The sequence below is a fragment of the Entelurus aequoreus genome, linkage group LG10 (assembly GCF_033978785.1).
Source record: "Entelurus aequoreus isolate RoL-2023_Sb linkage group LG10, RoL_Eaeq_v1.1, whole genome shotgun sequence".
Lineage (NCBI taxonomy): Eukaryota > Metazoa > Chordata > Actinopteri > Syngnathiformes > Syngnathidae > Entelurus > Entelurus aequoreus.
Genome location: NC_084740.1, coordinates 76,312,805 through 76,330,908, shown reverse-complemented (window position 1 = coordinate 76,330,908; position 18,104 = coordinate 76,312,805). Strand labels below are relative to the sequence as shown.

At 38.8% G+C, this 18,104-nt stretch overlaps 1 protein-coding gene across 1 annotated transcript in view; it reads left to right on the top strand.

The window, feature by feature from the left end:
* asmtl (acetylserotonin O-methyltransferase-like) overlaps window positions 1-17,556 on the top strand; it is a 66,862-nt gene extending 49,306 nt beyond the window's left edge. The window contains exon 14 of the mRNA XM_062061720.1: window positions 17,206-17,556. Coding sequence (XP_061917704.1) covers window positions 17,206-17,234 — 29 coding nt within the window. The 3' untranslated portion in view covers window positions 17,235-17,556. The remainder of the gene's footprint in view (window positions 1-17,205) is intronic.
* Window positions 17,557-18,104: the final 548 nt, after the last annotated feature.

Genomic DNA, 18,104 nt, shown 5'->3' with positions numbered 1-18,104 from the left:
TGCATGTAATTACCTCCACCACTGCTGTTAAAAAGCAGGATTACACAACTACTCAACCTTTTCTTTAACTGCATGAAGAAAGAAAGTACATTTTGGTCAACTAGTGGATAAATAAATAAATGTATTCTTTTCTTGCCTTTTGCACAAAAACTAAATAAAACTTGGTCATAGATTTAAATCACCGTAAATAAATATTAGATGTTGTAATATTAATTTTAAAGTATTTTTGTTGCTGCATTTTGGATCAAAATGACAACCTAACAACATTTGGAGAGACATGCTTTCTACATGCTTTACACTATTAAAAAAAACAACAATGTTATAAATAAACATTGAATGATTTTTAAAATATAAGTAAAAAAATATGTATATGTAATACATTTTTCCCCACAATTTTATACTATAATTTGTTTTATTCATTTATTTTAAACTTGTTTTAAATTATTTTTTGCATCTAATTATTGCTTTTCACTCCTTTATCCTGTTAAATCCCCATAAATGAACATTAAACACAGTAGTATGTATTTTAAAGTATTTTTGTTGCTGCATTTTGGATCAAAACGACAACCTCACAAAATTTGTAGAGACATGCTTTCTACATGCTTTACACTATTAAAAAAACAACAATGCTATAAATAAACATCGAATGATTTTTAAAATATAATTAGAAAAATATGTAGATATAATAATTTTCCCCCCACAATTTTATACTATATTTTGTCTTATTCATTTATTTTAAACTTGTTTTAAATGATTTTTTGCATGTAATTATTGCTTTTCACTCCTTTATCCTGTTAAATCCCCGTGAATGAACATTAAACACAGTAGTATGTATTTTAAAGTATTTTTGTTGCTGCATTTTGGATCAAAACGACAACCTCACAAAATTTGGAGAGACATGTTTTCTACATGCTTTACACTATTAAAAAAACAACAATGCTATAAATAAACATTGAATGATTTTTAAAATATAAGTAGAAAAATATGTAGATATAATAATTTTTTTCCCCACAATTTTATACTATCATTTTTTTTATTCATTTATTTTAAACTTCTTTTAAATTATTTTTTGCATGTATGCATTGCTTTTCACTTCTTATCCTGTTAAATCCCCGTGAATAAACACAGTGGGATGTATTTTTAAATATTTTCATTGTTGCATTTTGGATCAAAACGACAACCTCGCAAAATTTGGAGATACATGCTTTTTCATACACAACAGCAGTATAAAATAAACATGGAATGACTATTAAAATACAAATAGAAAAACATGCAAATATAACACAACATTTTTCTACAATTTTATAATATAATTTGTTTAATTCATTAATTTTTTTAAATTGATTTTTGCGCCAAGTTATTTCCACCACTGCTGTCAAAAAGCAGAATTACACAGCTGCTCAGCCTATTTTAACATAAAGAAAGAAAATACATTTTGGTCAAATATAGGATAAATAAATAAATACATGATGTCTTGCCTTTCGCACAAAAAATAACATTTGGACATACCGCATTTTTTGGACTATAAGTCGCGCCGGAGTATAAGTCGCACGGGCCGAAAATGCATAATAAAGAAGGAAAAAATCATATATAAGTCGCACTGGAGTATAAGTCGCATTTTTGGGGGGAAATGTATTTGATAAAAGCCAACACCAAGAATAGACATTTGAAAGGCAATTTAAAATAAATAAAGAATAGTGAACAACTAATAAAATAATGACATTTTACATACTGTACATGAAATCCAAATACTTAAATATATATATATATATATATATATATATATATATATATATATATATATATATATATATATATATATATATATATATATATATATATATATATATATATATATATATATATATATATATATTTATTTATTTTATTTTATTTTTTTTATTTTATTTTTTTTTTAAAATTAGCCATTGATTAATTAAAACATGAAATGTAATTTACATGTTTTAATTTGAACCAATATATTTCTTTTTAATTCCCAATAGTTCTTACATTTTATAGCATATTTACTGTTTGCCATTATTTAATGAAATGAAAGGCTTTTGATAATATAACGTCTTTAAAAAACAGAATGCCATTTTGGTAACACTTTAGTATGAGGAACATATTCACCATTAATTAGTTGCTTATTAACATGCAAATGAGTAACATTTTGGCTCTTAATTAGTCATTATTAAGTACTTATTAATACCTTATTCGGCATGGCCTTATTATACAACCAGTAAGCCATTAACTAAGAGTCTTCCCTCAATAACTTCAGAATTCTTGCTTATTAGTAACCCTCACCCTTATATGTTCCCCTAGTGTCCAAATAACTCTAAATTAAGTCTTAGTTACTTTAATAAGCAACTAATTAATGGTGAATATGTTCCCCATACTAAAGTGTTAACGCCATTTTTAATGGCATTTTCAAACATTATATATATATATATATATATATATATATATATATATATATATATATATATATATATATATATATATATATTTTTTTTTTTTTTAAATAAAAATAAATAAATACAATTAAAAATAAAAAAAAACATTATATTTTTAATGATTTTTTTCCCATGAATTTTTAAGTTTTTTATGATATTGCAGAAAAGGATGCCAGCACTCACTCCAGCGACACAAAACATTATTATAAATAATTACTGTATTTTTCGGAGTATAAGTCGCTCCGGAGTATAAGTCGCACCGGCCGAAAATGCATAATGTTGGAACCAGTTCAGAACCATATCCATATTTAAGTGTTACTTCTTTCCCTCCATAATCGTATTACAAAATAGCTAGTCTTCTTCCTTCCATGGCTAGTCTGCAAAGTAAGGTGTCGGTCTTCTAGCAGTGGAATGCAGAGAGTAGAGATAACACAAGAAGTAGTCTAAACAAAGGAGGGTGGGGGGCAAGGGACAGAGGGAAGTACACAGGAGTTCCGGGGTTTTGGTAGACCGATCTAGACTGGGCGAGGGAACCCTTGTGTACTGGGTTGGTCTCACGTTTGTCCTCTAAGCTTGGAGAATAAACCACAAAATACCAACTACTGCCTGGTGATTGAATATAAACATCAGCTTATTGCCATAAAAAGAATCTGGGAGAGACTAGCAATTTGAATTCCCCATTGGAGGAACGCTGGTCAAACGCAACAATAATAAAAAATGAAAAAAACATATATAAGTCGCACTGGAGTATAAGTCGCATTTTTGGGGAAATGTATTTGATAAAAGCCAACACCAAGAATAGACATTTGAAAGGCAATTGAAAATAAATAAAGAATAGTGAACAACAGGCTGAATAAGTGTACGTTATATGAGGCATAAATAACCAACTGAGAAGGTGCCTGGTATGTTAACGTAACATATTATGGTAAGAGTCATTCAAATAACTATAACATATAGAACATGCTATACGTTTACCAAACAATCTGTCACTCCTAATCGCTAAATCCCATGAAATCTTATACGTCTAGTCTCTTACGTGAATGAGATAAATAATATTATTTCATATTTTACGCTAATGTGTTCATCATTTCACACATAAGTCGCTCCTGAGTATAAGTCGCACCCCCGGCCAAACTATGAAAAAAACTGCGACTTATAGTCCGAAAAATGCATGCTTTTCCTATCCTATCTTTTTAAATCACTTTAAATAAATATTAGATGTTGTAATATTAATATTTAGATTTCAGTGCAAATCCAAGATTTGTACATTTCTCAATGCATAATTAAACAGTTTTACTGATCAAATCCCAACACGTGTTATCCATGAAGGTGCCGATCCAAACTACAGTTTTCTAGGCTCCTGTTTTGTGTCTACTGGAGTTGAAATGTGGTCTTCTTTCTCGGCGTACAGTAAAGTGACACGCCACTGTACGCTTGCAGTGCAGTCGTGAGCAGAGCAAACAGCTGCCTGATGAATAAGTGAGGCGCTCTAAACATGGCTGAGAGTCATGTATCTTTAAGAAGCTCTTTAATAATGGTAATCAAGATAATCAACACGTAGCAATTACATCTTTACACTTTCCCTGCTTAATTATGGATGGCGGGGAAAAGGCTGCCTCCTCGGTCTCAGGTGGATTGTTCGTCTTAAGTGTTTGCCAACGCCGCTCTCTCGCTATCTACAGCGGGCGGGGGGGGGGGGGGGGGGGGGGGGATGCTTTATTTATTGATGCGTTTTACTGGCGTTCATTATGGCAGAGGCCTGCGGTCACGCGTGCGCCAGATAGCCGCCGTCCAACGCTCCGCACGAGAAGGCCTGGCCGCCGCCGCCGCCGCCGCCGCCGCATGTCCCCCCGACGCTTTTGTCTGCTTTACTTCCAAAGTGCGCCGTCTTTTGTCGGAGGCGGAGTCTGCTGCACCTGCTGGCGCTCCTCTCGTCTCCCAAAAATGCTTGCCGGCGGCGGGCGCGGGTGGGAAGAAAAAAAGTGGATGTGAACTCTGCGGAGGCCTCGCTTCTTTCCTCGCGCTGTTGAATTATTTACACTCAAAGAGAAGACGATGCGAGGCACGTGTTTATCTTTGCCAAATAGCCGGCAACATGGAAGCACATTCCTTCAATGGCGCTCGTTTGGGGAGAAAATGAGTGTGCGATACCTCCGCCAAGGTTTTTCAGGCCCCGCCCTCTTCAACAGATTCCGAATTTAGAGACTCCACATAGTCATTGGCCAGTCTAGAGGTCAGTCATTACATACAAAACCAATAACTGGTCGGTTGTGTCATTCATTCTTCATTGGTCAGTTCAACTGTCATATTATGACATGTTCACGCTTCATTGGTCAGTCAAACTGTCATATTATGACAGGCTCATTCTTCATTGGTAAGTCCAACTGTCATATCATGACATGTTCACTCTTCATTGGTCAGTCCAACTGTCATATTATGACATGTTCACTCTTCATTGGTCAGTCCAACTGTCATATTATGACAGGTTCATTCTTCATTGGTAAGTCCAACTGTCATATAATGACATGTTCACTCTTCATTGGTCAGTTCAACTGTCATATTATGGCATGTTCACTCTTCATTGCTCAGTCCAACTGTCATATCATGACATGTTCACTCTTCATTGGTCAGTTCAACTCTCATATCATGACACGTTCACTCTTCATTGGTCAGTCCAACTGTCATATTATGACATGTTCACTCTTCATTGGTCAGTCCAACTGTCATATTATGACATGGTCACTCTTCATTGGTCAGTCCAACTGCCCTATAATGACATGTTCACTCTTCATTGGTCAGTCCATCAGTCCAACTGTCATATTATGACATGGTCACTCTTCATTGGCCAGTCCAACTGTCAGATTATGACATGGTCACTCTTCATTGGTCAGTCCAACTGTCATATTATGACATGTTCACTCTTCATTGGTCAGTCCAACTGTCATATAATGACATGTTTACTCTGCATTGGTCAGTTCAACTGTCATATTACGACATGTTCACTCTTCATTGGTCAGTCCAACTGTCATATTACGACATGGTCACTCTTCATTGGTAAGTCCAACTGTCATATTACGACATGGTCACTCTTCATTGGTCAGTCCAACTGTCATATTACGACATGGTCACTCTTCATTGGTCAGTCCAACTGTCATATTACGACATGGTCACTCTTCATTGGTCAGTCCAACTGTCATATTACGACATGGTCACTCTTCATTGGTCAGTCCAACTGTCATATTACGACATGGTCACTCTTCATTGGTCAGTCCAACCGTCATATTACGACATGTTCACTCTTCATTGGTCAGTCAAACCGTCATATCATGACATGTTCACTCTTCATTGGTCAGTCCAACTGTCATATCATGACATGTTCACTCTTCATTGCTCAGTCCAACTGTCATATCATGACATGTTCACTCTTCATTGGTCAGTCCAACTGTCATATCATGACATGTTCACTCTTCATTGGTCAGTCCAACTGTCATATCATGACATGTTCACTCTTCATTGGTCAGTCCAACTGTCATATCATGACATGTTCACTCTTCATTGGTCAGTCCAACTGTCATATCATGACATGTTCACTCTTCGTTGGTCAGCCCAATATATATATATATATATATATATATATATATATATATATATATATATATATATATATATATATATATATATATATAAATATATATATTGTATATATATATATATATATATATATATATATATATATATATATATATATATATATATATATATATATATATATATATATATATACATATATATATATATATATACTGTATATATATATATATATATATATATATATATATATATATATATATATATATATATATTTATATATATATATATATATATATATATATATATTTATATATATATATATATATATATATATACAGTATATATATATATATATATATATATATATATATATATATATATATATATATATATACAGTATATATATATATATATATATATATATATATATATATATATATATATACTGTATGTATGTATATATATATATATATATATATATATATATATATATATATATATATATATATATATATATATATATATATATATATGTATATATATATATATATCTACATCCTGAAAATATGCAAAGAAAACTGTGTTTAGATCATTGATACTTCAAACTTGCATAAATAAATCTTAAGGAATATAACATAAGTTGGCTTCTGAGAGCTTGAAAATGTAATGAATAAAATGCTAAAGTTGTTGATAAACAAGCAATTATTTTAATAATTAAATATGGTCATTTTAAATGAATTATTATGATCATTTAAAATTAATTTTTTCAAATATAATGTATAATTCTATGGCTGGATGTAATAAGGAGTCAGAAAAAATACAAATAAAAATACAGTTAATTTTGATGTCTTTAGCATAATATAGTAAAAATTTATTTAGTTGTTGTTGTTTTTTTTTAAATTAATGAATATATTTATTTTTAGGTAAGATAAACATAATAATACAATTTATCTCTAGTTTGTATGATTTAGTTCTTGTCACCCTGTTGTCCTCCCGTGGATGGCTCCATGAGCTGGGCAAACGCCTGCAGATGCCCTACGTCAGTGGTCCCCAACCACCGGGCCGCGGACCGGTATTGGTACCGGGCCGTACAAGGAATTAAAAAAAAAAAGAAAAATAAATAAATAAATAAAAAGAAAAAAATATTTTTTATTTTTTTATTAAATCAACATAAAAAACACAATATATACATTATATATCAATATAGATCAATACAGTCTGCAGGGATACAGTCCGTAAGCACACATGATTGTATTTATTTATGAAAAAAAAAAAAAAAAAAAGTTTTTTTTTTTTTTTTTAAATTTCACCCCCCCTCCCCCTCCCCCGGTCCGTGGGACACATTTTCAAGCGTTGACCGGTCCGCAGCTACAAAAACGTTGGCGACCACTGCCCTACGTCAACAACACGGTCGGCGGCCCGTCGGTGCGCAGCTCGTACATCGCCGCCCTCTCCTTCACCCTCCGCAGCCTGACCAGCGTCGGCTTTGGCAACGTGTGCGCCGACACGGACGCCGAGAAGATCTTCTCCATCTGCGCCGTGCTCATCGGCGGTATGCCGGACGCCTCGTGTGGAATAACGTGATTGGGCGGGCACGCTGTTTATATCGTGGGAAAGCGGACGTGAAAAAAGGCTTGGAGGGGGCGTGGCCTCCAGCTCCGGCTGAAAATCGGGAGAGTCTCCCGGAAAATTCGGGAGGGTTGGCAAGTATGGTCTGTAGATCAATCATTACACGCAACACCAATGGTCGGTCAAATATGTTGGACTTTATAGGTCAGTCGACATGTAAGTCCTTAAAAACCACACAGGTAAACAAGTCTGCATTGGTCAATCTGTGTGTCGGTCATGCAGCAATGGTCATTGGTCGGTTCTGAGTCACTCTTCGTGTCAGTCATTTCAGACAGCACCTGTGATTGGTTGACTACGTTGTGGGTCAATCAATACAAACAACACGGCTTAGGTCATTGGTCAGTCTACATTCATTTTCAATGCACGGTCAATTGCACTAGTTTTCAGTTGTTAGAATCTCATTCATTTTAAAGCAAATGTGAGAAAAGGCGGAGAGGCAGACGAGGTCAAAGGTGAGACTGCGAGGTACATAATTCTGTCAGTCACTTCCCGCCGTCATGTGACAGGAAAGCGCTCGCCTATTTAATTTGATTAGAGATCAGACGAGGGAACGCGTTTTCCTGGCCGCCTCCTCCGCGCGCACCTTGACACCTGATGGCACAAAGAGACGTCGCCGCCGTAATGTCTGTAATTACTGTGAACTCGGAGAAATAAATAAGTGTGCTCCTTCTCTTTGTGAGCGCCTGACAGCTTTCCCAGCATCCCGCGCTGGAGGAAATTGAGGCGCGCGTTACACGTGGGCGGTTTTCGTCGCGGTGTGTGTGTCTTTTGTGCAGGCGCTTGTGTTTACACGAGGCGCGTGTAAAAAAATAAAATAAAAAAAGGAGAGAGAGAGAGAGAGCGATGCCGAGGCAGAAGTGAAATAGTTGACAGCTAGTGTAGAACTTGTTGTTGACGCCGATCAAGTGGAGGCAAACTTTGAGGCTGATGGGTTTGGAGGCGCGGCTTTGTAAATAATAACTTTCCTTTCGGGTTCTCGCGCACTCGCTGTCATCAGCAACGATTGGCTGTGACCTCACCTGCTCGGCTCCGAGACGGGAAGTCTTTAGGCAAAAGTATGGCGTTTACATTCAACGCATTGCAGCCTTAAAGGCCTACTGAAATGACATTTTTTTAATTTAAAGCAGATCTACCGTATTTCCTTGAATAGCCGCAGGGGCGCTAATTAATTTAAAACCTCCTGTCACTCCGGCGTTTACCGGAAGCCTGCGGGATGGCCGTGCATGCGCTAATTATTTTAAAACCTCTTCTCACTCCGGCGTTTACCAAAAGGAATGCGGTAAATTTAGGCGTGCGCTTTGAGTGTGATGTAAGCGTACCATCATGAAAAGCACATTTAATTAAAAAAAACGTTATTATGGTCTTACCTGTACTTATAAATGGAGTCCATTTGCAGCTCCTTCTGACCAAAAGCATCGATAACTTGTTTATAGAAGTCTTCCTTATTTTCTTTCTTCAGTTTTAAAAGTCTCTCTGTCTCGATGGAGATATTCCTTTAATTATTACCTCCTGCTTCCATTGAAAGTCCAGTTTAGAAAACTGTTTTATTTCAGATACCGGTATGTAATCCTCCATGTTAAACGTTCAGGCCAGAGGAAAAAAAATAAAATCTGTTGCTGCGTGTCGTCACTTCTTCTGCAGTACCGGAAGTCGCAAGAAGGATCACTAGCGCCCTCTACCACCAGGAGGCGGGAGTCATTTAATGACTCATACCGTATTTGACACACGCAGCTACGGTATATTAATAAAACATAGCTGCTTACTGTTCTTTTTAGCATACTGTACCGGTATTCAATAGCTTGGACCTTAAATCCTACTGAATAACTCTTTATCTTTTTTCCTTTGTGCGATTGCAAACTACTGAAAGCAGCTTCCTCCTTTTTGAAAATGAGGACAGGTAAAGCGTCACTCGTGACGTAACGAATTTGACCCGGCGGAAGTTCTAGACATATGCTAAATATTTTGCGAAACGAGTTTGACCCGGCGAAAATTATAGACATGCGATAATAAAATTAATATTTTGCAAAACGAATTTGATCCGGCGTTAATAATGAACCGGCAATAAGGCCAAGCATGCGTTAATTATTTTGAGAAACGAGTTTGACCCGGCAGTAATTCTAGACGTGCGAATACTATATTCCCTGCGCCAATTCAAGGAAATACGGTATACTATGTGTCATACTTGATCATTTCGCGATATTGCCATATTTTTGCTGAAAGGATTTAGTATAGAACAACGACGATAAAGATCGCAACTTTTGGTATCTGATAAAAAAAAGGCTTGCCCCTACCGGAAGTAGCGTGACGTAGTCAGTTGAACATATACGCAAAGTTCCCTATTGTTTACAATGATGGCCGCAGGAAGTGAGAGAGATTCGGACCGAGAAAGCGACGATTTCCCCATTAATTTGAGCGAGGATGAAAGATTTGTGGATGAGGAAAGTGAGAGTGAAGGACTCGAGGGCAGTGGAAGCGATTCAGATAGGGAAGATGCTGTGAGAGGCGGGTGGGACCTGATATTCAGCTGGGAATGACTACAACAGTAAATAAACACAAGACATATATATACTCTATTAGCCACAACACAACCAGGCTTATATTTAATATGCCACAAATTAATCCCACATAAAAACACCTAGGTGTTTGTTATGCTAGCTCCTAGCTACTAGCTCGAGCTAGTTATAGCTCGAGCGGGTAATATGGACGGGATCCCGTATATATAACCAGCCAATACAATTCAAACACCTGCACAACACACACACTCACTCAGCCCAAAGAACCGTTCACCTAACCCAAGGTTCATAAAGCTTATATATTTAACCAAAGTTACGTACATGACACGCACGTACGGGCAATCAAATGTTTGGAAGCGTGCGGGTGGGACCTGATATTCAGCTGGGAATGACTACAACAGTAAATAAAAACAAGACATATATATACTCTATTAGCCACAACACAACCAGGCTTATATTTAATATGCCACAAATTAATCCCGCATAACAAACACCTAGGTGTTTGTTATGCTAGCTCCTAGCTACTAGCTCGAGCTAGTTATAGCAAGCGATCAAATGTTTGGAAGCGTACTCACTGTATCGCGTCTGCGTCTGTTAACGAAGTCAAAGTCCTCCTGGTAAGAGTCTCTGTTGTCCGAGTTCTTCGATCTCGACTGCATCTTTCGAGAATGTAAACAATGAAACACCGACTGTGTTGTGTTGCTGACTTCCCTCGCAAAATACTCCGCTTCGCACCGACTTTCTTCTTTGCTTGCTCAGCTTCTTTCTCCATAATGCAATGAACAAATTGCAACAGATTCACCAACACAGATGTCCAGAATACTGTGGAATAATGACATGAAAACAGAGCTATTTCGTATGGGCTTCAATGGGGAAGCCATACCTCTGTTAAACTGGCTACGTCACGCGCATACGTCATCCTCCAAAGGCGTTTTGAACCGGAAGTTCCCCGGGAAATTTAAAATTGCACTTTATAAGTTAACCCGGCCGTATTGGCATGTGTTGCAATGTTAAGATTTCATCATTGATATATAAACTATCAGACTGCGTGGTCGCTAGTAGTGGCTTTCAGTAGGCCTTTAAGAACAAAACAATGGCAAAAACACAACTGTAAACACGTTTGGGGAGATTTTGACATAGTCAGTAGAGATGTGCGGTCTGCGGACACCAGCGGCGTGCGGTGAGGTTAATGTCTGGTGAGGCACGACTGCATCATCACAGTCAGATTTACAAACATATGAACCCTAAATAGTATCTTATTCACCATGTGATTGGCAGCAGTTAACGGGTTATGTTTAAAAGCTCATACCAGCATTCTTTACACAACTGTAGCACACAAAAAAGCACATTTAATTAAAAAAACATTATTATGGTCTTACCTTTCTTGCTGGACAGCCTTTGCGTGTGTACTACACCGTTTGAAAAGAACGGGTCTTCTGTCCCGAAGTCAAACGCAAACCTTTTAGCTCCGGCGTTGGTGTACCTTTAATTATTACCTCCTGCTTCGATTGAAAGTCCAGTTTAGAAAACTGTTTTATTTTACATATGTAATCCTCCATGTTTTTAATAAAAGTCCAGGCGAGAGGAAATAAACAATCGCTTGCAAACTTTTTTTTTTTTTTTTTTCTTCTGCGGCCGAGGAATGATCTCTGGGATCACTACCGCCCTCTACCACCAGGAGGCCGGATTACTGCGAGCCTCAACCAGTACGTCTTTTGCAGCAGATTTATGAATGCTCAGCACAAGAAATACGTTACACACATACAGTTGTTGACAAAATACACTGTACATTATATACCTCAGCTAACTAAACTATACCATAGTTTAGTTAGCTGATATAATTCATATAGCAATACAGTCTCACTGCACAGCAGCTCAGCAGTTAGCCGAGTCATTGTGCACAATCCATGTTGAGGCACAAATCAGTGACGTGCCTCAACTGGCTGCTGATCACCGCACCGTCTCTTCTCAGTATTTGAACTGCAAATGTGAAAATAAAAATACAAATAATCTAAAACTGGTGAAGTTAAATGGAAAATAACTTTAGTATAATCACTGGACACATATAACAATTTAATTTTTTTTTTTTTCTTTTTACATTTTTTTTCTTTCCATGATGGCAGGTGAGGCCCCGCCTCCCCTGCCTCTAGTGACTGCACGCCACTGGCGGACACACCCGCGGACTCCGCGGGTCGGGTGGATGAATGACGAAAAAAATAGATTTTAAATAGATTCGGGCGGGTGGCGGTTGAACCAATTCGGAAATATATATACATAAGTTTTGACTCATTGTCATCAAGCTAATAATAATAATAACTGCTATAGCGGCCGCAACATCAATGCTGCCACAACGATGACTCTTGCTGACCTACTGCCTTCGGTAATGGCACCATTCCCAAATTATGTGGGCTCTATTGATAACCTCACTAACAACTTTGACAATGCCTTGCGCGAAATTATTGATAGTATAGCACCGCTAAAGCAAAAAAGGGCCCCTAAAAGGTGCACCCCATGGTTTACAGAAGAAATTAGAGCTCATAAATTATCATGTAGAAAGCTGGAACGCAAATGCCGCGCGACTAAACTTGAGGTTTTCCATCAAGCATGGAGTGATAGTTTAATAACTTATAAACGCATGCTTACCTTAGCTAAAGCTAAATACTACTCAAATCTCATCCGCCTCAACAAAAACGATCCTAAATTTCTGTTTAGTACAGTAGCATCGCTAACCCAACAAGGGACTCCTCCCAGTAGCTCCACCCACTCGGCAGATGACTTTATGAATTTCTTTAATAAGAAAATTGAACTCATTAGAAAGGAGATTAAAGACAACCAATCCCAGCTACAACTGGGTTCTATTAACACAAATACGACTGTATATACGACGGATACCGCCCTCCAAATTAGTCTGTCTATTTTTGATGAAATAACATTAGCGTGTAAGTGGGATAAAACAAACAACATGTTTACTTGACCCACTTCCTGGGAAACTTATCAAGGAACTGTTTGTATTATTAGGTCCATCAGTGTTAAATATTATAAACTTATCACTTTCCTCCGGCACTGTTCCCCATTCAAAAAAGCGGTTATTCATCCTCTGCTCAAAAGACCTAACCTCGATCCTGATCTCATGGTAAACTACCGGCCGGTGTCCCACCTTCCGTTTATTTCCAAAATTCTCGAAAAAATTGTTGCACAGCAGCTAAATAAACACTTAGTGACTAACAATTAGTTTCCTCAGTTCCCAATCGTTTATTGAGTGTTGTTAAAAGGAAAGGCCATGTAACACAGTGGTGAACATGCCCTTTCCCAACTACTTTGGCACGTGTTGCAGCCATGAAATAGTAAGTTAATTATTATTTGCAAAAAAAACAAACAAGTTTATGAGTTTGAACATCAAATATGTTGTCTTTGTAGTGCATTCAAATGAATATGGGTTGAAAAGGATTTGCAAATCATTGTATTCCGTTTATATTTACATCGAACACCATTTCCCAACTCAAATGGAAACGGGCTTTGTATTTGGAAAGGATGACATTTTATATTTGTTTACAAAATACATTGTTGCCGTTTTCTTAATGTTTCTTCATGTGTGTTGAATGAATGCCTGACAGATTGTTGTCCATCCAATGCCACTCAGCATCAAGAGAAACCAGAGGTAGCCCCTCCCCTTTAAATTATAGATGGCGAAACAATCTGTAAGCGTGTTCATTAAAGACAACGAGGAGGAAAAAAAGGGACAATCAGCTCATAAATATTTCTTTCAAGCAAATCTCGGTACAACCAAGCAGTGAAGGGTGGGGTTTGAGGGTGTGCCCCCCCCCCTTGACTGCACCGACTTCGCCGGTGACGGCTGGCAAAGCTCCTCCCGCCTCTCCCGCTACTCCGCTATGGCAAGGAGATATGGCGGCGGCGCTGGGATGACACGTTATTATCCTTTAATCTCGCCGGCTCGGCTGGTGGAGCATCAAATTGAAATATCCTGAACAGATGTAAAAACACATGTGGGCCCGGGCGCACCGCCGCTTTTGTTTCATCTCGCTGTGATGTGAGCCTTAAGGAGGGAGCTTTTTAAAATTTCATCACTATTCAAAAGGATAATTAATACGTACCCCCAGGCTTTGATTATGCGATACCCGGTGTGTAGCGCCGCTGCTGTTGCCATAATGAGCCCACTCATCATCATCATCATCATCTGGAGCCTCCCTGGCAAACACACACTTTGCACAAGCTACTTAAGATTCCGCACCGCCACCTTTTTTGTGTGTTAGCATCCACACACCTGCCAAGCTCGCACGCATCGCACCGCGTCCGCTCCCCGCTCTCATTTGCAGTTCGGCGATATAACATCACGCTGGTTTGTTTACAACGGGGCCGCTTGTCGGCGAACCCCCGCCCCGTTCCTGGGACAGACAGGTGGAGAGTGACGGGCAGGTGTCGGAAGGGGAATATAGGGCAGTAATGAGAGCTGTCAATTAGGATGCCTGCAGGCGGAGTAAGCGGTGAGCAGTCTATAAAAAAATATTTGCAGGGGGGGGGGGGTAAATCTTGCACTCTTGACACCTGCTCGCCCCCCGAAAAGGTGTCCGCTAGTGACCGGTCGGCTGGGTCCTAGGTAGGAAGCATGGCTGACAAGGGAAAGTCCAATTGTTTTGTTTGTGCTCAGGTTACTTGAGTAGTTTTTTCACAACATACTTTTTACTTTTACTCAAGTAAATATTTGGGTGACTACTCCTTACTTTTACTTGAGTAATACATCTCTAAAGTAACAGTACTCTTACTTGAGTACAATTTCTGGCTACTCTACCCACCTCTGCTCGTATGTTTAAAGGCCTACTGAAAGCCACTACTAGCGACCACGCAGTCTGATAGTTTATATATCAATGATGAAATCTTAACATTGCAAAACATGCCAATACGGCGGGGTTAACTTATAAAGTGACATTTTAAATTTCCCGGGGAACTTCCGGTTCAAAACGCCTTTGGAGGATGACGTACGCGCGTGACGTCGCGAGGTCCACGGAAGTGTTTGGACACAATACACAGAGCTCTGTTTTCTTCGACAAAATCCCACAGTATTCTGGACATCTGTGTTGGTGAATCTTTTGCAATTTGTTTAATGAACAATGGAGGCTGCAAAGAAGAACGTTGTATGTGGCTGTAGCAACACAACAAGGACTACTTACCCTGATAGCAGACGCCTAGCCGATGCTAGCCGCCAAACCCACGGATGAAGTCCTTCGTCGCGCCGTCGATCGCTGGAACGCAGGTGAGCACGGCTGTTGATGAGCAGATGAGGGCTGGCTGGCGTAGGTGGAGCGCTAATGTTTTTATCATAGCTCTGTGAGGTCCGGTTGCTAAGTTGCTAAGTTAGCCTTAGCGTCGTTAACAACAGCATTGTTAAGCTTTACCAGGCTGAGAATTATTAACCGTGTAGTTACATGTACATGGTTTAATAGTATTGTTGATCTTCTGTCTATCCTTCCAGTCAGGGATTTATGTACCGTAATTTCCGGACTATAAGCCGCACCTGACTATAAGCCGCACCAGCTAAATTTAGGGGAAAATACAGATTGCTCCATATATAAGCCGCACCCGACTATAAGCCGCAGGGTTTTGATGTGTAATTACCGTAGTATATAGGGGTTCCTGCTACCACGGAGGGGATTGTCGGGACAGAGATGACTGTTTGGGAACGCAAAGCGTCCCATTTATTAACTATAAATCTTTCAATCATTCAATCAAACTTTCACATCTTTGACATGGCAAACAGCATTCGTGCAGAACGAGGGGAAAAAGTAGCGGCTTATAGTCCGGAAATTACGGTATTTTGTTTCTATTTGCATTTGAGAACGATGCTATCACGTTAGCTCAGTAGCTAAGTGTGTCACCGATGTATTGTCTTGGAGATAAAAGTCACTTTAAATGTCCATTTCGCGTGCTCGACTCTCATTTTCAAGAGGATATAGTATCCGAGGTGGTTTAAAATACAAATCCGTGATCCACAATAGGAAAAGGAGAGAGTGTGGAATCCAATGAGCCAGCTTGTACCTAAGTTACGGTCGGACCGAAAAAAAGATACGTCCTGCACTGCCTCTAGTTCTTCACTCTAACGTTCCTCATCCACGAATCTTTCATCCTCGCTCAAAATTAATGGGGTAATCATCGCTTTGTCGCTCCGAATCTCTCTCGCTCCATTGTAAACAAAGGAAAATTGTGAGGAATATTACCTCCTGTGACGTCACGCTACTTCCGGTACAGGCAAGGCTTTTTTTTATCAGCGAGCAAAAGTTGCGAACTTTATCGTCGATTTTCTCTACTAAATCCTTTCAGCAAAAATATGGCAATATCGCGAAATGATCAAGTATGACACATAGAATGGATCTGCTGTTCCCGTTTAAATAAAAAAAAATCATTTCAGTAGGCCTTTAATGCGCCGACAATCCTTCAAGCGGTGCGGCTTCATAGCTTAGCGAAGTCGTACTAAAAACATTTTGACAGATTTTTGAGTGCCGTGTGTCATGTTCTATATTCTCAATGGAACATTTAAAGTTTTGGTGTTGTTTACTGCCATCATATTGCAGTCTACATGTATCTCTTATGTATGACTGCCATCTACTGGTCACACTTATCATTACACCATGTACCAAATAAAATTGCTTTGAGGTCGGTAAGCACAACCAGAATTATTCCGTACATTAGGTTTTAAGGCGCACTGTCGAGTTTTGAGAAAATGAAAGGATTTTAAGTCCGGAAAATACGATATTTTTCAGAGAGGGTCATCTTCTACCCCGGGTCCCTTGCTTACTTTCAAAAACGAAAAAAAAAGGTGTGCACCGGCATGAGGTTGTCACTCTGACACGAACAGAATGTCCTCTGACGTCGTACTCCTGAACAATACACCTCTCTCAGTCTCTCTTTGAAGCTTGGAGGGTAAAAAAGAGGATGTCACTGGAGATTTGCTCCCCCCCGCCCCCCAGCGCCGAAGATAGCCCACCATGCCACTCTATCCCCACCAGGAATTTTCAGCATGTTCCCCAAGCGTTGAAGTGACACGCAAAACACGCGGGGAGGAGGGCGCCCCCAGAAAGACCAGCAAGACATCAAGGCGGACTGACTGGCGGTGAGACCTCTCCCGTTCCCGGAATTCAATTCCGCGCCTGACACCGTGCGGAATTAGCTCGGGACAGGTGAGTGACGGGTTCAAAGCGGGTGGCAAACGGGAGTCAGATCGGAGTTGGCGCATAGTGCCTGAAAATATAATCAGGACGCAGACTTATATGCATACTTGTCTTGGGTCTACAGTGTTGTGCAAGTAACACTTGTGTGTTGAGCTAAAAAAAAAAGTGTGTAAAATTGTTTTAAACTCATAATGTAAATAAACGAGTACCTGAAAATACATCATCCAAATTTTTTTCAGGTTTTTTTCTCAAACAGTTACATATACAACTTACACCAAATGTTTAGTAAAGTAAGTGAGACTGCCAACTAGTGGCCTGGCATGCTTATTACTGTCACACCGCGGTGAGGGATGTCTTGTCTTGGTTTCTTCTGTCTTGTGAATTGCATGTTTTAGTTTGAAAAGTAACTCCTCTCGTTTCAGGTCAGTTGCACTTCCTTTTGTGTCATCAGTCTGACGTCATCCCTGACCCCTGATTGTTTCCACCTGTTCCCAATTACCCTCATGTGTCTTATAAGCCCACGCCTCCCTTTGTTCTGTGCCAGATTGTCTCGTTTATTCGTGCCTCTCTAGAATCCTGTCCATGCCTTGCCTCGTCTCGTGTTTGAATACCTTGGTCCTGAATTCTCTCGTTGATATTTTGAGTTGTCTTTTTCTCCTCCTCAGCAGAGTGATTTTGTGTTATTTAGTTTTGCAGCCGAAAAGTTTTTCTTACAGTTCTTCCTTTTCCTCAATTTT